This window comes from Coffea eugenioides, chromosome 8 (assembly GCF_003713205.1).
Source record: "Coffea eugenioides isolate CCC68of chromosome 8, Ceug_1.0, whole genome shotgun sequence".
In the NCBI taxonomy this organism is placed as follows: Eukaryota; Viridiplantae; Streptophyta; class Magnoliopsida; order Gentianales; family Rubiaceae; genus Coffea; species Coffea eugenioides.
In genome coordinates this window covers 3,116,437-3,137,096 of record NC_040042.1, presented here as the reverse complement: position 1 = coordinate 3,137,096, position 20,660 = coordinate 3,116,437, and the positions used below count along the sequence as shown (strand labels likewise).

General features: G+C 36.2%; 4 protein-coding genes across 4 annotated transcripts; 1 reads left to right on the top strand and 3 right to left on the bottom strand.

Moving 5' to 3' along the window:
- Positions 1-2,469: 2,469 nt before the first annotated feature.
- On the bottom strand, positions 2,470-4,482 carry LOC113779516 (disease resistance protein RPM1-like). Its single transcript, XM_027325102.1, has one exon. The coding sequence runs from the start codon at positions 4,480-4,482 to the stop codon at positions 2,470-2,472; it is 2,013 nt and encodes a 670-aa protein (XP_027180903.1).
- Positions 4,483-11,189: 6,707 nt separating this feature from the next.
- LOC113779515 (S-norcoclaurine synthase 1-like) lies at positions 11,190-11,824 on the top strand. Its single transcript, XM_027325101.1, has 2 exons — positions 11,190-11,405; positions 11,579-11,824. The coding sequence occupies exons 1-2, from the start codon at positions 11,190-11,192 to the stop codon at positions 11,822-11,824; spliced, it is 462 nt and encodes a 153-aa protein (XP_027180902.1).
- A 394-nt stretch (positions 11,825-12,218) lies between these two features.
- Positions 12,219-14,247, bottom strand: LOC113779514 (probable LRR receptor-like serine/threonine-protein kinase At3g47570). Its single transcript, XM_027325100.1, has 3 exons — positions 14,175-14,247; positions 13,207-13,530; positions 12,219-13,111 (listed from the first exon to the last, which is right to left on the bottom strand). Exons 1-3 carry the CDS (start codon positions 14,245-14,247, stop codon positions 12,219-12,221), a joined length of 1,290 nt encoding a protein of 429 aa, XP_027180901.1.
- Positions 14,248-14,508: 261 nt separating this feature from the next.
- On the bottom strand, positions 14,509-17,397 carry LOC113779513 (disease resistance protein RPM1-like). The gene has a single exon (XM_027325098.1). The coding sequence runs from the start codon at positions 17,395-17,397 to the stop codon at positions 14,509-14,511; it is 2,889 nt and encodes a 962-aa protein (XP_027180899.1).
- Positions 17,398-20,660: the final 3,263 nt, after the last annotated feature.

The following is a 20,660-nucleotide window of genomic DNA, read 5'->3' as shown; positions in this document are numbered from 1 at the left end:
GTAATTTTGGCATCACATAAACTAATATCATTTTTTGCTTACACTATTAACCACTAAGTTTCACCATATTCTTTTAATAATTTATAAATTAAATTTGTTCTTCTTTTTTTTCAATTTAATTCACTATAACTCAAGGGAATGTTTTTCATTCTTGTAATTGTTGGCATAATTGATATTAATTATTGATAAAATGAAATGAATTGGTTGCTTTTTTTTTTTTGTTTCATTCATGGGAATCACCACAATTTAAGAAATGTTTCTTTGTAACTATTAGTATAACTCTTATAAATTATTAAGGAAATGCAATGTAATCTATCCATTTATTAGTGTTAAGGGCAATATTGGTATCACAAAAATTAAGATCAATTTTTGCTTACACTCACAATAAAGAATCATCATGCTTTTTTTTTTCTTATTAATAGCTTCAGGTTATAAAGATTACCAATCTCTTGAGGGATTGTACCTGCCAAATAAAACTGTAGTCTTGAATTATTGCACGAAATTTAGAAGCCAATTATGAGTCAGTCTTCCGTAAGAAGAATTTATCAAGATTTAGTAGTAAACAATATAGTGACTCCTAACAACTTCAGTTTATTCTTCATAACTTCAGTTCTTTTGCTACAAAGTACATAGAGTGCTCATTCTCCATAATGACTATCCATTTAATCTTATCGTATGGCAAAGATATAGTTGGCCAGCTCATCATGCCCGTCGGGTTGTTTAGGGTAAGAAACAGCTCCTCCAGCACAGTCAGATTTCCAATTTCTCTCGGTATGGAACCTGTAGGCAGGTTACCATCGAGAGCTAGGATCTTCAGGCTAAGAAGTTCACCCATCTCTGGGGAATTCCACCTGTCGAATTGCACCGTGGATGGATGTGAAGCAGACATGGGCAACTGAGATACAGAACTAAACTGCCAAAAGGGAACAGGTAATTTGATTATTGACAAGTGACATGTTAAAACAACTAGTAATACCTCGCGTGCTTTGCACGTGAATATATATTCTTTCAAGGTATGAAACTTTTAATATATTAAATTTTTGCACAAAAATTTTGATTATTGGTATAATATAAACTAAGAAACTATATAATGAACAAAATTAGCAATTGATAATAGTATAAAATGTTTATTGTGTACAAAATAATTAAAAGTTTGTTGTGCATTCTATATTATAAAAACTCTAAAAATGGAAGATTATCATATTTAACCTAAGTTGTTGATATAATATTGACTAAGAAACCATATAATAAACAAAATTAAACAATTGCTAGTTGTAGAAAATGTTTATTATATACAAAACAATTAAAAGTTTATTGAACTCTGAAAATGGAAGATTATCGTATCTAAAGTAAGTTGCTGCATATTTTACTTAGATTGCGACAGTAAGAAAAGAAAATTTTCTATGCTGTATCAAACCAGTGTATACAACAAAACCTGAGCAGAATACACATTAAAACATTATGATTTGGATACATTTTTATCGATTTCAGAAGTTTTTAACCTTTTCTGTTATATTTTTTATAATTATGGATAATTTTTTTTTTGAACTTTTCTTAGTCAATATGACATAATATAATGAATTTAATCATCAATTTAACCTTTTGTTTTCTCATTAATTGTTTATAACCTTTTGTCTTCTTATTAATTGTGATTTTCTTCCAAACCAATATGTGTATAAAATATAGTTAGCTTTAATTATCACGCATAAGAATATAATAATTGAAGATAATTTTAACACGTACAATAATTGGAGATGAAGAAAATGATTGGTGAATATTGTTCTAAGTGGGCATTCCTTAATTTTAGTTACCAATAATAGAAGAATTTTTAATTTTTAATTTTAATTTCAGTGTAAAAATGTTTTTAAGAAATAGTGATACACATTATAGGTTTATTAGCACAAAGTAATTATACTAGTCAATGATGAATGATCTCATATCATATGCAATGTGAATTGAAACATTGGCAAATTTGGAAAGGAAAGAACAAATTGGGGGATACCTATCACACAAAAAGAGTCGTATAATAAACTTGGGTGTACAACCAATATTCGCTATATTTACTAGACAAACCATTGTTAATGCAGGTTGTACAAGCAGAAGTAGGACAAACCAAATTGGGTTTATGTATTATCTCTAACCAAAATTTAAAAGTTATTATTTGGAGTTTTTAATGAAATGGAAGATATTATCAATACACTTTAACCTGCCTACCTCTTGATCGTTTGTTAAATCAATCATAGAAAAGATCAAGAAACAAAAAATAAAATAAAAGAGTAATATACAGTACATCAAGTCATTAACAGCATCATGCAAGAAACACGATATAGTATGCAATAAACACGATATAGTATACAATAAATAAGGTAAGACACAGAAAAAAAAAATGCAATGTCGTCGCCACATTCCGCAACAGGGAGGGCAAGCAAACCAGAGAAAGGGAAGCCACGATTGCTGCTGCTGCCGTTGCTACTTCTTCTCAGCCCACAGGCTGTGTTGTCTCCATTCCCCATCATCTGTATAGCAACCAATGACAATTTCAGGAATGTGTGCGATTTTTCTGTAATCTTCACTTTCTTCCTTCTGATTCTCTACCTTTTCTATCATTTTGGAACTCATCTCATACAAATACAGCCCTTGAAGATGGCTCAAGTGCTGAATACCCAAAGGTAACTCATCTAGCAATGGAAGTTGTTCCAGAATGAGTTCATGGAAACGAGGCAATGCACCCTCCTCCACTCTCATCCATCTCAACCCTTCCAGTCTCTTTAAGTACATCCACTCCAGCTTTAGGAACCCTCCAGCCTTGAAACACAACCCTTCTCCCTGGTAAGATCCACAGAAATTAATACTAACCAAATTGGGCAAATGTTGGAGGGATTCAAACGGATCCTCCTCACTCCTTAACCCGCTCCAATCCAAATCTATTCTTACCAAGCCATGAAGATGAACTATCCATTTTGGCATCTTTTCTAAGCGGCCACGCAAAATCAGCATACGAAGAGATTGAAGAAACGAAGAAGAAGAAGAAGAAAGAGAAGGATGATGATGATTTAGATCAATTATCTCATGATCATCACCTTTTCCAATTGAAGTAACGCTTAATTCCCGAAGACTGGTGAGGTTAGCAAGGGAGGAGCAGAGCTCCTTTCCATCTTCTCTTCTCAACTTTGTAATATATAGCTCTCTTAATTGGGTCAGCTTTCCTATCTCCTTAACTATTGTGGATCCACTACTTGCATCTATGCAGTCTAATATTTCTAGGGCAAGAAGCCTTACCATATTCGAGGGAGCTTTAAATCCATGATATCCATAATCAGCATCGGAAGAATCAACTTGTTGATATACTCTGAGAACCCGAAGTTTTTGCAGCTTTAGAATTTCCGTGGGTAATTCCCTAACTCCAGTCTCTCCCAAATTCAGATACTCCAAATGTTGAAGCTTTCCAATGGCTTTTGGGACTCTTTCCACTCCTGTACCATATAGGTCCAAATGCTTGAGACGAAACATCTTGAAAATCTCATTTGGTATTTTCTTCTGTGCCTCTTGGCCAGTCAAATCCAAAACCTTTAACAGCTTACTACTCCTCGAAACTTCAGATAACAACATTTTGTGTAGTAGTAGGTTCGTGGATCCAACAGTAACGAACGATCGAAGGTGGTCAAAGCAATAATTTGGTCTTTGTTGGTGATGCTGGGTGTTGTTACTGCTACTACCATGGACTACCAGACGGCGTACCTTCTCGGACGGCCACCTCGTTAGTTGTTCAGTAATAACTGTGACCATGTTTTGTTCTCTTGACTTGAGAAGAATAACTTCTCTCAACAGGTCATGGATTCGACAAGTGTTGGGTAATCCTTCATAAAACACGTCAGTCACTTGAATTAGCCTTCTATTAACGAGTTCACTAAGACAACCCCAAGCTACATCTTCAATACTCATTCCTTCTCTCCATTCTACAAACCTTTCAGCAATCCACAAATTAATTAGGTCATAGCATTCTATTGCATAATCCTCTGGGTAGATACTTGTGTACAACAGACATGTCTTTAGATGCCAAGGCAAATCATTATAACTAAGAGAGAGTATCTTTTTAACTCTATCTAACTTACCAGTGCCTTCTAATTCACCCCCAAGACTACGTCGTACCATCTCCCATTCCTCTGTTCTGTTTACACCTTTCAAAGCCAAAAGCCCAGTGATTGCAAGAATTGCAAGGGGCAAGCCCTCACATTTACCCAATATACCTTTTGCAACATCCATCAAATGGCCAGGGCAACTATTTCCCTTAAAGATCTTGTTACAAAAAAGGGTCCACGAATCTTCAGAGGACAGTGGCTCCATTCTGTGGATATAGCCTAGAGATTCTGTACAAGAGGCAGAGGCTACATCAGCTTTTCGAGTTGTTAGCATGACACGGTTGCCACGACTACTCTCTCTCAGCAGTGCAAATTTGATGGTATTCCAAATTCCATGTCCCATACATCATCAAAAACAATTGCATACCTTCCAGCTTGTTGAAGAAAATCTTTGACAAATTTCTTTCAGCTCGGTGATATTCAAAGACTCGATCGATTGTGGGACTGGTTTCTTCCCTTCCTCGTGTAACTGCCGAATCAAGTCTTTCAGGAGGTACTGAAAGTCACATGTTTGAGAGACAGTTACCCAAGCACGAACTGGGAAATGCCTTCTGACTTCAGGATCCTCGTGGACTCTTTTCACTAGGGTAGTTTTGCCAAGTCCTCCCATACCAACCACTGAAACAACTTTCAGTTGGTGATCATCCCCTTCGAGCAGCTCAGAAATAAGACGTTTCTTGGGCTGGTCAATGCCAACCAATTTAGCTTCTTCCACAAGCAGTGCGTCATCTCTGCTATAGCGCCAGGTTGAGTTGTTCACAGCCGAAAGTGAGTTGGACGCTTGGGCAGAGATACCATATTCGGATTGGTATCTTGATGAGCTTCAGAAATACTTTTGATTCTGGACTTGATGCTTTGTATTTCGCTAGCAACTCGATGACGAGCTCTCAAATTCTTGATGGAGCTGAAAATTCTCGAACAGAGCCGTAGAATCCTGTTGCGCGATGCCGAGCAAAGCGAGCTACGAAGTCATCAAGAATGTCCTCAGTGTCATAAGCAGCATCTCGCACTTGCTTGATCCATTGTTGGAGCGTGGGTTGAGCATCTTCTTCTTTTGCTTCTGCCTCTCGGAGGAAAGCTCTCATTTGCTCCAACTCATCCATGATGAATTGGACCTCTTGCCGAAGCCCTCCCAATAGTCGTCCCTCCTCGCGCAGAAAAGTTGAGAGTTGATCCAGCGCAAAGGAGAGAACTGTTTCTGCCATTTTCAGTCTTTCTTTCTAACTTAAGAATGTCGGGGAAGGCGGCTTCTGGTTTATAGGACAGTCCACTTGTAGTATCTTGAAAGGAAGAAGGAAGAGGAGGCTATAGATTCATAAGCTGATGAACTTCGATGCTATATGGTGCAGTATTTATCAAAAAGAAACAGAAAGAATTAGCCAATTAGAAGAAACTAAAGCAAGAAACATGATTGTGAAAGACGAAGCTGCCTTACCTGCCACAATATAAAATCATGGAAGCCATTAAGAAGACTGTGTTTGCACATGCCTTCGGGACCTTCTTTCAACTGTGGGTCCTTTGGTGGGATAAAGATAAAGGAGCATCTTTCGCGAGGGGAAGGAATAAAGTTAAAACGCGGTTGGACTGGACATTATTGATTCCTTCTAACGAAGAAATAAAAACTACTGCAAAATGTTTTGCCCCTTCTGCGGACTAATCTCTGCTGGCATTTTCCTTCCCTCCACTATGCAATTATTTATTTTGGTGATATTCGTGCCAAACACATTGCTCTAAAGTGTGGTGTCTCAAAACAATCAATTAATGAAGGGAATCCATTGAGTGCCACTCGAATTTTATAGTCTCGTTACTTGCGTATCAACTATTATTTGATAATCTAATATATCTTTTGATTGGGAATTGAAAAATAAAATTCCTTGTAAGTGTAAAAACTGACCTAATATGTCTAATAAATTTTTATACGACCTAATAGTTTGGAAACTAACTTTATTTTTCAATTATTGTAAATGATTTCAGAGGACTAATTTTTGTAAACTTTAATCCTAATTACATAATGACATTTGTTTATCTGTATCCTCATTAAAACATACACAAAAACTATGTAAACATATTTTTTTATGTTCAATATATTATCTAGACACGGACTAATTCAAATATTGGAGTAGAGATGCTTTACTTTATAGAATAGTGCTATTCTTAATGTTGAAAAAAATAATAAAAAATAAAATTTCCAACATCCAAGATGTTTGGCGTCCTTTTGTATTGTGATTGAAAAGAAATGATTCTCTTACCTTCATTTAATTTCAATTTTTTGTCATTTTTTGATTTATTTCAACTTGCTACACTTCGCACCAGCACTAAAACTGCATTACAAGCAAAGAGGTGACCCAATGCATCCTCCACAATTGTTAAAAAAAGGCAACTTTTCTCTGGTTTCAAGTGTCAAATATCGCTTTTGGAGAAAAGGAAAAGCCTCGAGGGACCGTTATTCCAAGGTTAGTAAACTTTTTGAATTTACCACTATAGTCCAGCTGATAAGTAAACAGACGTTGGGAAAGCAAACATGTTGGGCCCTTGGCTTAGGCTGCCTCTGTTAGACTATAGTCCGAACAAATTAACTAAACTCTCTTGATACAAAGAATGGATCAAATGATTGGGAAAGTTGTACCTTAAATTGAGTTGTACCTTAATCGACGGGAAACACAGTCGGAGGAAGCCACTGAACCGTTGGAGGAAGTCACTGGAAGTGACAAGCCACTAATAATAGTTGGTGAAAGGTAAAATTTGAATCCTTGACATCCGATCCACAATCAAGACTTAAAGTATTGGTGGTGACCAACAGACCAAATGGTTGTTAGCTTAAATTGAGTGTGCTTGCATAGGAGATTATTTGGAATGATTAGTGTGATACTTCTTGAAATGTGATATATATGAAATAAAAAAAAAGCGATAAAAAAAAATACTTCATTAATTTTTTGAACCCATTCCTAAAATTTTGTTAGGAATCCATTTCAATAAATTGGTCTGAAAGAAGAAGCGGCCTTTCCTGCTACAATACAAAATCATGGAAGCTACTATTAAGAAGACCGTGTAATTGGTGGGGTGATCAGAAATAACGTTGTACGCACTTTATTTGTTTATTTATTTATTTTATTGGGGTTGATGCCCCTCCATTTTTATCTGCCCAGAAAGCAATAGTAATAACTTACAGTTAAAATGCAATTGTTCAGTCATCTTCTTTGCGTCTAAAAGTCTATGCATACACATTATGCTGTTTTTTTTTATTATGTACCATTTTGTTTTCTAGTATCAAAATAGAAAATTTAAAATTTTTTAAAAAATAAGATATGAACTAAATAGTCGTAGTGATTTGTTGACTAATTCCCTAGAATATTGCCTTAAAAGAAAATCAACGCGGTTCTGACATCTTTATTGTCTTAAAATATGCCTACCACTCCGCTAAATATGACCTAAGAGATGCTTCTTTGATTCACCGAGATACACAGCTATCCCCAGTTTATGCACGAGAAATAAATAAGGGAAAACAAAGTTGACCAATGATGGAGCCAACGGAGTTGAGGGAGGCCATGACCCCTTAAGTTTTGAAAATTTGTAATTCACATTATATAAATATATATGTAAAACATAGTTGGTTTCCCCTAATTTTTTACAATTTTAGCTTATACTATGAGAGTTTATATATGTGTGAATTAGGCACCTTTGAATTAATTTTTCTTCAAAAAATGCTATTTATTTTTTATCGTGCTAATTATTTAACTTTCAAAAAATTAAGCATATAATTTGATAATTCATATTGAATTGATCCAATTCGATATGTTATAATTAAAAGATGCAATTTCTAATTATCAAAGGGCTAAAACAAAATTAATTACTTTATTGGGCCACATACAAACATACAACTCAGCTCGATTAATTAGACTTGCTCTCAGTCTTCTTGTATCAATTACAACTAGAGAACGAGCATTTTTAATTATGAAAATAATCAAGACAAAGATCCAAAATAAGATGGAAGAAAATTTCTTACATGATTGCCTAACTACATATATAAAAAAGGAAATTGCTGAAAAATTTAGCACTAATTCAATCATAAATGAATTTATTTCTGTGAAAAAACGCACAGCTCAATTTACTTTTAAGAAAATAGGTTGAAATTTCAAGGTATGTTAATATAATTTTTATCTTTTTTAATTGAAAAATAGTAATATTTATATTGCATATATATATTTTTAGAAAATTACACTAACCTCCCTTGCTTTTACTATTTAAATAACATTATAGACCCATTAGACTAGAATTATACTTAAGTATCCTAAAATACCCTTATGCAATATCATAACATCAAAAGAAAGTAAAAAAAAAGGTTTAGTGATCAATATAACCAAAAAAAAGTAACAAACACTTTTATCCAAATTTGTTATGCTTTCACAATAATTGTAAACCCAAACCCAAAACCTCATCAACCATTCAAGAAAACTCTAATTTAATTCCCAAATTCTATTAATTTTGGTATCACTAAAATCCCAAGTTTTACCAAAATCGCACTCTAACTTAATCTCCAAATTCTATCAATTTCGGCATCATCAAAATCCAAAACACTACCCAAATCACTTTACAAATACACCATAACCACCACCACCACCAACTAAAATACCCTCAAAAGTTTCCCACCCCAAGTTAATACTATATTTTGTCTATTGGCTAATCTCGCACCTCAAATTATGAACCCAATACCTATCACATATCACCTTCCTCAAATAGAAGACCTTACCAGCCACTGTTGATGTCTATGCCAAGAGCAACCCCATACTCCAATGGCGCTAGGAACAAAGAAACTAATCTTTATGACAAACCACCACCAATACTTGTAAATAAAACAACAGTGAAACTAAATGAAGATATTAGATTCTAGTGCGTAACAGACATGATAGTATAACCCAGAGTCATCCCTTTTTCTCTTCCAACCACAGCTAATTAATTCATTTTTTTTCCTCTCTATCACAACCATCTTCATCATCTCCATCTAATTTGACCATGAAATTTTCATTTGCTCCCTTGATTTGTAATTTTGGAAATTTTGATTCTTTAACATATGCAAATTATAATACAAGAAGAAATAAATAGGAGGGCTGATAATTAAGTACCATAGAAAGAGAGAAATAGACAAGAAATAAACACTTCGGGTAGGTTTGCATGTTGGTGTAGTTGATGGGTGGAAGAGACTGTGGCGTTATAGGTAGGAAGGAGAGAATCATAAGAGGTAAAAGAAATGGAGGGAAAGAGAAAAGAAACAACTTTTAATTAAAGTAGGGTTGGGGATGATGACGAGTTATTGCGGGTTTTTATATTTTGTTATACTTTTGATTTGGTTTTTGTATCCCACATGTGGTGAATTATCTATTAAGTAGAGGGTATTGTAATCATTTTATTGAACCGAGGGAGGTTAGTGTAATTTTCTAAAATTGGGGAGAGCTAAGTGAAATTATCAAAAACCTCAAAGGAGGTTTATGAAATTATCCCTTTTTTTTGTTTTCAAAAAAAGTTGCATTTTTTTGTTACCTAAATTATACCAAATTTTGTTCTGTTGATTTTATCAAATTTGGGGAATGCCAGCATCTATATTATGTCTCTGGATTTTATTAGGGGAATTGATACATTGAGTGGGAAAAAGAACACTGATGTGTAACATTGATGTGTAGGCCAGTATATTTGATTCAACAACATATGATTTCTACAAAATGTGTCACAAACTCAATACTATGCTTTTGCAATTTGCACTTTGGGGGTGTAAAAGGTGAGAATTGAGTCTTAATTCAAATAATACTCATCCACCTGAGAAATAAAAGTACAATACTAAATCAAGGGTTAAAGTTCAATGCTAATTTAAGTGTACAATTATCATTTAATGTTATATTAAAAAGGCCCTCTGAAGTTAGTATTTAAACTAGCCAAATTCCCTCTTTTACTCAACCATGATTTTAAATATAATAATTTCCTAAATAAAAAAGCATAGTAATAATAGATTTCTTAAAAAACATACACGCTCTAAGCCTCTAACATGATTCTCCATACAATAACATATTGTAAAAAAAATTAATTATATATATATATATTTGAAATAAGCATACATGTAGAATGTGCCAAAAGCATTGGTGGTTATAAGCATCTATGGAGAGCTAAATTATGCTTACAAATGGTAGGATCAAAGAAAGACTGTGGGAAAGTAACGCCGAAGTATTCTCTCCATGAGAAGAACTGGCAAAAATTTTGTGATTTCACAACTTGATATAACTTTGGAAGTGCATGGACATAGGCATCTGTGCATGTTACAAAAAATAACCTTGTATGTTTTATAATGATATAATTGTTTTATAATGATTGTTTTCTAGCTGTTATTCGATATTTTACTAATCTTGTACTTAGTCAATGAATTGGTACTAATCTCACACTTATCTTACTAACTACGGTTAATTAGTCAAACTCTTCCTCTCTTCTCCGTCAGAATTTTGTTGGTTTTCAATTTTTTTAACTATAAAGTTTTTGGTTTCGGTTTCACTTTCGAAGTACATCAAAAGTAACAAATAATCGTCCTACTAATCTCATCTTTTTTTATGTTCATTTTCTTCTTCAATCCAAAAGTTGCCGATTGTTGCCTCTTGTCTTAGAGTTGCTTTAGGTTACATACAAATTCTCTTCATCTGTGTTTTTTAGCATGATCCTATACAGATGCTAAAATATCCTGTTTTCCCAGGGAGATCATATTGAATCACTTTTGTCATCAAAATTGGTGATGGTGGCACGGAAATTAGTAATCAGCAACAAAAATTCTTTACTAACGAATCTATGACAACTAAAATGATAGTGAGATGTGCCAGTGGCCTTCAAATTCTTTTACAGAATTTCCCATTCGTCATGGGAATTGCAAAACAAAGATTCTTTAAAAGGAAGCATCTTTTGCTTCCATTAGAAAGCTCTACATGGATTACTTTACTTAGGCGACAAAAACCTGAAAATTGTGTATGAAAAATTCATCACAATGCTAATTTGCAAAATTCTGATGAGGTCAGAGCAACCATGGATGAATACTCACTTCAGATGCACAAGGTTTGCATGAACCTGTTTAAACTCAAGGGGGCGAATCTTGGTGTAGACCCAGACAAATTATGCAGCATCTATCAAGATGGCATACGAGGAATAAGAATGAATTACTATCCACCTTGCCAGCAAGCAGACAAAGTTATTGGCCTGACTCCGCACTCTGATGCAACAAGACTGACCATGTTAGTTCAGGTCAGTGATGTCCAAGGGCTGCAAATCAAGAAAAGCAATACATGGGTGCCTATTAAACCCATTCCTGGAGCAATCCATGGATATTACGGAGTAAATGACTACCAAAACCAAACTCCTACTTACTGAGCATCTATGGATATCATTGAGTTGATGTGCTTCGATGATTTTTGCAGATAATGAGCAATGGGGAATATGGCAGCATTGAGCATAGAGCTGTGGTGGATTCCCACGAAGAAAGACTTTCAATTGCTGCATTTCACGGAACAAATTTCACAGCAAAAGTTGGTCCTCTAGCAGATCTTGTCAAAGAAATTGGAGCACAATACAAGACAATAGAAACCGAGAGCCTTCTCAGACTGTATCTAAGCAGCAAACTTGATGGCAAAAGCTTACTGGATCACATGAGGATAAACAAGTGAAAGAATCAGCACTTTTTCACTTGCAGTTAGAACAGAAATTTTGAGCTTAAATCTCTAAGAAACAAAATGGAGGTATTGGGAAGTAATTGGAGCTTTACCTGGTGCAATATAGCCAAATGTTTCTAGAGTCATTGGTGTATGCAGTGTTCTCCCCACCAGTTAATATTTTTGCAGCACCAAAATCAGTCACACGGGCAACCATATCATCATTTAGAAGGACATTACTTGGCTTCAAATCACAGTGAACAACGGGAATTGAGTAACAATGATGGAGATACTCCAATGCAGATGCCACATCTATCATCACATTCATTCTTTGGATGATACTTAAGCAATTATTGTAAGAATACAACCACTTCTCAAATCAAGGATCCCATTGGCATGTAATCAAGCATTAATTGAAGTCATCATTAGAGCATACACCGATGGCTTTGGTCAGATTTCTGTGCCTAAGACTGCTTAAGGCTTCACATTCTCTGGTGAAACTCTTGAATGAATATTCCAACTGTAAATTGAACACCTTTATGGCCACACAAATTCCATTAGCTAGAATCCCTTTGTAAACAGATCCAAAACTTGGTAGGTTGCTTTCATCATAACCATTGGTTGCTTGTAGTAGTTCATAATACGAAATCCTTCCTTTTGCTGTCAAGGAGAACAAATTAGTTCCATTAGGAACCTTCTCCTTCTTTATGTATCGAAAGAACAAAAATGCCAAGGCTACACCAACAGTTATTGCCGAAACTCCAAACACTAACAACTTAGTTTGAAGCACTTTCTTTGTCCTTGATTTGTGAATTGAAGGAGTTTGGCTTGCTGGAACATGAAACCTAGATGATCCACATAATGCATCATTGGAGATAAAAGATTCACTAGTGAAATTCTTGAAAGGGCCATTAGATGGAATATGCCCCTGTAAATAATTGAAAGAGACATTGAAGTAGCTGAGAGATTGAAGTGTTCGCGATAGGTCCAAATATTCCAAACTTAGCATGTTATTGATCCACTCAGGAATGGTACCTTCAAAGTTGTTATATGCCAAAGAAAGATGATTCAAGTTTTTTAAATCTCCAATTCTTCTAGGAATGTTATTTGAGAACTGATTCACCGACAAATCTATCCATGTCGCAACCTTCGACAGTCCAATCTCTGAAGGTAGAGAGCCAGTCAAGAAATTCAATGACACAATAAATCCCAACAGATCTTTGAGGCTCCACAAACTGTCAGGCACATAAGAAGTTATTCTGTTGGAAGCTAGATAAAGATACCTGAGAGAAGTAAGATTACCTAAACATGCAGGAATTGATTTCCAATCAGATGTAATAAATTCAAGTGCTGTAAGCTACACAAACTATCAGGGATAGTTCCACTAACATTGTTACTTTCTATAGATAATCCTTGAAGCATTTGCAACCCTTTGACTGTACTTGGAATTGATCCAGACGAGGGATCCTCTTGTAGACCTAGCACTCTCAAATTGCTTAGATTGCCAACAGTTTTTGGAATTCTTCCCTTCATTTTACAGCCACCTGCATAAATCTCTTCCATAGAAGAAGAAAGGTTTCCTATAGAAACTGGAAGAACACCAGTTAACGGGTTATTAGCCACTGAAATTTCTCTCAGGTATCTGCATTCTGTTAACGCAGTGATGAAGCTTAACTCCACCGATGAAGATTCCAGATTTCTCTTTGGATAGATCCTATAATCTGAGGTTATAATCCAATGCTAATAGTTTCAGGTTATAAAGATTACCAATCTCTTGAGGGATTGTACCTGCCAAATAAAACTGTAGTCTTGAGTTAATGCGCGAAATTGGAATATGCAATTAAGAAGCCAATTCTGAGTCAGAGTCTTCCGTAAGAAGAATTTATCAAGATTTTGTACTAAACAGTTCAGTGACTTCTAACAACTTCAGTTATTTTGCTACAAGGTACATAGAGTGCTTAATTATTCCCTATAATAGCTTTAGATTATCCTGGGGATGGATCCTATAATCTGGTTATAATCCATGGCTGATAGCTTCAGGTTATAAAGATTACCAATCTCTTGAGGGATTGTACCTGCCAAATAAAACTGTAGTCTTGAGTTAATGCGCGAAATTGGAATATGCAATTAAGAAGCCAATTCTGAGTCAGAGTCTTCCGTAAGAAGAATTTATCAGGATTTAGTACTAAACAGTTTAGTGACTCTTACAATTTCAATTTATTTTGCTACGAAGTACATAGAGTGCTTATTCTCCATAATAACTTATTTACTCTATCTTATGGCAAAGATATAGTTGGCCAGCTCTTTAGTGTATGACACAGCTCCTGGGGCATAGTCAGATTCCCAATTTCTCTCGGTATAGAACCTGTAAGCAGGATGTGAAGCAGACAAAAGCGACGTATGAGTCCAATATTCGTTATTTTTACTAGACAAACCATTGGCTCTACGTACTAAAAAAGTTTAAAAGCTATTTTTTGGAGTTTTTAATAAAAATATTTTGGTAGGTATTATTAATACACTCTCTTGATCGTTAGCTAAATCAAATATAAAAAGGATCAAGAAACAGTACATTAACAACCTCACACATTATACACGATACAAACAACAAATAAGAAGGCAAGACACAGAAGCTGATGAACAAAAGAAAAAATAAAAACAAAAGAAGAGGAAGCCTCGGCGGCTACTGTTGCCAGGAATGATTATGTTTTCTTCTTCTTCTTCTCCTTCGCCCACAGGCTGCGGCGTCTCCATTCCCCATCATCTGTATAGTAACCAATGAGAATTTCAGGAATGTGAGCGATTCTTGTGTAATCTTCACTTTCTTCCTTCTGATTCTCTAACAGCTTCTCTCTCAATTGAGAACTCATCTCATACAAATACAGCCGTTGAAGCTGGATCAAATGCTGAATACCCAATGGTAACTCCTCTAGTAATGGAAGTAGTTGCAGAGATAGTATTTGTAGACGAGGCAATGCACCCTTCTCCACTCTCATCCATCTCAACCCTTCCAATCTCTTTAAGTGCATCCACTTCAGATTTAGGAACCCTCCAGCCTTGAAACACAACCCTTCTCCCTGGTAAGATCCACAGAAATTAATTTTACTCAAATTGGGCAAATGTTGGAGGGATTCAAGCGGATCCTCCTCGCCCCTTAACCCGCTCCAATTCAAATCTAGTCTTACCAAGCCGTGAAGACGAGCTACCCATTGTGGCATCTTTTCTAAGCGGCCACGCAAAATTAGCAGACGAAGAAATTGAAGAAACAAAGAAGAAGAAGAAGAAAGAGAAGGATGATGATGATTTAAATCGATTATCTCATGATCAACTCCTTTTCCAATTGAATCAACGCTTAATTCCCGAAGACTGGGGATGTTGGCAAGGGAGGAGCAAAGCTCTTTTCCATCTTCTCTTCGTAACTTAGTAATCCGTAATTCTCTTAATTGGGTCAGCTTTCCTATCTCCTTGATTATTGTGGATCCACTACTTGCATCTACGCAGTTTAATATTTCTAGGGCAAGAAGCCCTCCTATATTCGATGGAGCTTTAAATCCGTGAGATCCATAATCATGATCTGAAGAATCAACTAGTTGATATCCTCTGAGAACCCGAAGTTTTTGCAGCTTTAGGATTTCCATGGGTAATCCCCTAACTCTGGTGTTACCCAAATTCAAATGCTCCAAATGTTGAAGCTTCCCAATAGCTTTTGGGACTCTCTCCACGCCTGTACCATATAGGTTCAGATGCTTGAGGTGAAACATCTTGAAAATCTCATTTGGTAACTCCTCCTGGGTCTCTTGGTCACTCAAATCCAAAACCTTTAACAGCTTACTATTCCTTGAAATTTCAGATAACAACATTTTGGATAGTACCGGGTCCGTGGATCCAACAGTAACGAACGACCGAAGGTGGTCAAAGCAATAATTTGGTCTTTGTTGGTGGTGCTGGGTGTTGTTACTGCTACTACTATGGACTACTAGACGGCGTACCTTCTCGGACGGCCACATCGTTGGTTGTCCAGTAGTAATTGTGATCATGTTTTGTTCCCTTGACTTGAGAAGAATAACTTCTCTCAAAAGGTCATGAATTCGACAATAGTCGGGTAATCCTTCATAAAACATTTCAGTTACTTGAATTAGACTTCTGCTGATGAGTTCACTGAGATAACCCCAGGCTACATCTTCAATTCTCATTCCTTCTCTCCATTCTACAAACCTTTCAGCAATCCACAAATTAATTAGTCTATAGCATTCTATTTGATAATCCTCTGGGTAGATGCTTGTGTACAACAGACACGTCTTTAGATGCAAAGGCAAATCACTATAACTGAGAGAGAGTATCTTTTCAACTCTGTCTAGCTTACCAGTGCCTTCTAATTCACCCCCAAGACTGCATCGAACCATCTCCCATTCCTCTGTTCTGTTTACATCTTTCAAAGCCAAAAGCCCACTGATTGCAAGAATCGCAAGAGGCAAGCCCTCACATTTAACCAATATAACTTTGGCAACATCCATCAAATGGCCAGGGCAACTATTTCCCTTAAAGATCTTGTTACAAAACAAGGTCCACGAATCTTCAAAGGACAGTGGCTCCATTCTGTGGATATAGCCTAGAGATTCTGTACAAGAGGCAGAAGCTACATCAGCTTTTCGAGTTGTTAACATGACACGGTTGCCGTGGGTACTCTCTGGCAGTGCAAATTTGATGATATTCCAAAATTCCACGTCCCATACATCATCAAAAACAATTGCATACCTTCCAGCTTGTTGAAGAAAATCTTTGACAAATTTTTTCAGCTCGGTGGTATTCAAAGACTCGATAGATTGTGGGACTGGTTTCTTCCCCTCGTGTAACTGCCGAATCAAGTCTTTCAGGAGGTACTGAAAGTCACACGTTTGAGAGACAGTTACCCAAGCACGAACTGGGAAATGCCTTCTGACTTCAGGATCCTCGTGGACTCTTTTCACTAGGGTAGTTTTGCCAAGTCCTCCCATACCAACCACTGAAACAACTTTCAGTTGGTGATCATCCGCTTCGAGGAGCTCAGAAATTAGATGGTTCTTGGGCTGGTCAATGCCAACTAATTTAGCTTCTTCCACAAGCAGCGCATCATCTCTGCTATAGCGCCAGGTTGTGTTGTTCACAGCCGAAAGTGAGTTGGACGCTTGGGCAGAGATACCATATTCGGATTGGTATCTTTGATGACCTTCAGAAATACTTTTGATTCTGGACTGGATGCTTTGTATTTCGCTAGCAACTCGATGACGAGCTCTCAAATTCTTGATGGAGCTGAAAATTCTCCGAACAGAGCCGTAGAATCCTGTTGCGGGATGCCGAGCAAAGCGAGCTACAAATTCATCAAGAATGTCCTCAGTGTCATAAGCAGCATCTCGCACTTGCTTGATCCATTGTTGGAGCGTGGGTTGAGCATCTTCTTCTTTTGCTTCTGCCTCTCGCAGGAAAGCTCTCATTTGCTCCAACTCATCCCTGATGAATTGGACCTCTCGCCGACGCCGTCCCAATAGTCGTCCCTCCTCGCGCAGAAAAGTTGAGAGTTGACGCAGAACAAAAGAGAGAACTGTTTCTGCCATTTTCAGTCTTTCTTTCTAACTTAAGAATGTCGGGGAAGGCGGCTTCTGGTTTATAGGACAGTCCACTTGTAGTATCTTGAAAGGAAGAAGGAAAAGTAGATTCATAAGCTGGTGAAATTTGATGCTATAGGGTGCAGTATTTATCAAAAAGAAAAACCGTGTCAAAAAGAAAAAGAAAGAATTAACCAATTAGAAGAAACTAAAGCAAGAAACATGATTGTGAAGGACGAAGCTGCCTTACCTGCCACAATACAAAATCATGGAAGCTATTAAGAAGATAGTAGTATATGAATTCAATAGAGAGGCCGGCCCTGGTATTTGTTTACTAGATACTAATATTAGAGATTGAGAGAGTAGAAGGCAAAGTAATAGTACAAGCGGGATAGGAGAAAAGAAGCATGGCCGCCTGGGTTATGGTGGTAAATTTTAGCAGGGTTTTCTTCTTTCTTTTTTAATTTCTTTTCTTTTTTTGGGAGGGGGGGACTAGCAATGAAAAAGGGCAAGAGAAGCCTAGAACAGAAGGGGGAGAGAGAGAGAGATGTTTGTAAGAGAAGGGGGCTGCTGCGCAGCAGCGGTAGTACGCGTGTGAGAGAGAGAATTTTGTGAATGTATATGGTAGATTGGTAGTAGCAGTAGCGTAGCAGTAAATAGTAGCATTGATTGATTAGTAGTATGAGTTTGGAGAGGGTAAAAATCCAAAGAAAATTGAAGAGTCAGCCTAGTGATTGAGAGTATAGTCAACAGTAGTCAACAGTAGCAGTAGCCTAGTGATTGATTATTAATATAGTAATTTTTTTTTTGTCATTTGTTATCGTCTACTACGCTTGCACCTACACCTAATCCTAATTTAATCTATACTAGGCATCCACATGGATTCTAAGCACAGACATATTAAGTGATCACTTTTGATGAGAGGTCAAGGATATTAAGTACAGACATATTAAGTGATTAGAAGTCTATAAGTAAGAGACAGAGAAGACTGACTTTGTGCCACTGGTGGTGCTGCTGCTGCTGCTGCTGTACCCATACCCATTGGTACCAATTGGATGGATTTCTGGATAGGTTGGCTACCACCACCTTATCACTACCCTTTTGCTTTCCACCATTTTACCCATTTTACCTCCTGCTAATCAATCCTCATTACACTTTCTATACCGTACGCTATGCTACCTACTTACAGTTACAGCCCTGCCCATAAATATGTAAAGAAAAGACTTTGAAAGCTTTCCATTAAAGAAAGTTGCCAATTTAGTGTACTGCCAGCCTTTGAAGAAGAAGAAGAAGAGCAGCAGCAACAACAACAACTACTACTACTTGTGGAGTGGAATGCTGACAAAATTCAACAACTGGGGATTTGTCTCACTTTGCAGCCCATCATCATCCGGAACCATTTGTCCATTGTTACTGCTTACGTAACTTACAACAACTACTCTTTGCCATCAATTCCTCTCCCAAACACCACCTTTCTCCCTCCCCAAAATGTATGTGGCAGTGGCACAGTGAGCAAGTAGACTACGTACTATTGACAAATTAGCAATATCATTCATCAAAAAGTTCAAAATGTGTTAAAACTCATAATCAAACATAACATAACCGTGTTTATATTAGTATTCTAAAGCAATTATTACTCCCTTTTTGTTTTTTTTTTTAATTCAAGACTCCAAAGGATATGCTTAGAACATCTATGATTGTTTGCACAGTGAGGTCCGTGGGTTCCTGCAGGACTGAACTGAAGAGAAGGCCCCAAAGGCAGAGGTCAAAACGGCTCCGCCGCCCTCCCTCCCTTTTTCCAAAATAATTAGTAGTAATAATAATATTATGCATTTTAAGAGGGCTTTTTACCAGAATTCAGGTGCTACAAAAAAAAAAAAAAAACAAATGCTTGTGCATGTCTCATAAAGCAGTACGACCCAAAATTAACGTTTTATTTTCCAAAGCCATGCATGATCCCAGCAAACTGTGACCCCCACTTCTTGCCTTTTCTTTTCTTTTTTTTCCACCTTTTTGTTGTCAGGGTGTTTTTTTTTTTTTTTTTTTGAGGCGGTTGGGGTGTGTAGGATGGCAACTGGGGGAGGTGTCCACAGAGGGTAAAATAATCTGTTTTGTTTCTTGATTTAACTAGATTTATGGTTTTTTTAACTTTAAGCTCTGCTCCTTCTCTTATTTTAGAGTTCCAGTTGCCATATTTATACAACTATCTACCTCCTTGAACGCAAGTTCATATAGTTAAGTAGCACGGGGTTAGCTTCCATTGTTGTTAAATGTTTTATTCGGATAAGTCATCCCAAAACAAGAAACTCTCTTCCAAATCAAAACTTTTTTTTCGAATGGAAAAATAATTTCTTTGTTCAGGGTTAAAAAGTTCTTTGACAACAGTTTGCCTGCATGAAAAATGAAATTTAGACCGGATGAGTATCGATAAGCTCATGTCTATTATTCAGGAAGACTATGATCACAAAAAGATCTAAACCCCTGTCCAGACTCCAAGCAAAGATATCAAAAGTTTGGCATTTTTCTCTACACTAGTATAGGGATACGTGTGTTGCACATTGCAATTATTTATTTTGGTGATATTCGTGCCAAACATATTCCTAAAGTGTGGTGTCTCAAAACAATCAATTAATGAAGGGAATCCATTGAGTATCACTTGAATTTTTTTAGTCTCATTACTTGTGTATCAACTATTATTTGATAATCCAATATATCTTTTGATTGGGAATTGAAAAATAAAAAGTCTTGTAAGTTTAAAAGCTGACCTAATATGTCTAATAAATTTTTATTCGACCTAAAACTATATTAGTTTGGAAACTAACTTTATTTTTCAATTATTGTAAATGATTTCAGAGGACTAATTTTTGTAAACTTTAATCCTAATTACATAATGACATTTGTATCTCTGTATCCACATTAACATACACAAAAGCTGTGTGAATACATTTTTTATGCTCAAATTTATTATCTAGACATAGACTAATTCGAATATTGAAGTTGAGATGTTTTACTTTGTTAATCAATACTTGTCCAAGCATATTAATAGACACGAAAAATGATGCTACACGACTATGTAAGCCCTCTTTATCTCTTTCACTCTAGTATGCAGCTATATTATTTTCGTTTTCCTCATTTTCTTTTAAAAAATCATTCTTAATTAAGAAAACTAGCATTATCCTACTCATAACTTCATAAGTCAAAAGATCATGCAAAGTAAATTAAAGATCTAGAAACTATGCACAGGAATCGGGTTATAGGTCAGGAATTAAAAT

Coding starts and splice junctions, on each gene's coding strand:
- LOC113779516 (XM_027325102.1), bottom strand. CDS start 4,482: ATGGGACATGGAATTTGGAATACCATCAAATTTGCACTGCTGAGAGAG.
- LOC113779515 (XM_027325101.1), top strand. CDS start 11,190: ATGGATGAATACTCACTTCAGATGCACAAGGTTTGCATGAACCTGTTT. Junction 11,406..11,578: donor GACTGACCATGTTAGTTCAG/GTCAGTGATGTC, acceptor TGATTTTTGCAG/ATAATGAGCAATGGGGAATA.
- LOC113779514 (XM_027325100.1), bottom strand. CDS start 14,247: ATGGTTTGTCTAGTAAAAATAACGAATATTGGACTCATACGTCGCTTT. Junction 13,531..14,174: donor GCTTCACATCCTGCTTACAG/GTTCTATACCGA, acceptor TTATAACCTCAG/ATTATAGGATCTATCCAAAG. Junction 13,112..13,206: donor TCAAGGATTATCTATAGAAA/GTAACAATGTTA, acceptor CTGCATGTTTAG/GTAATCTTACTTCTCTCAGG.
- LOC113779513 (XM_027325098.1), bottom strand. CDS start 17,397: ATGGCAGAAACAGTTCTCTCTTTTGTTCTGCGTCAACTCTCAACTTTT.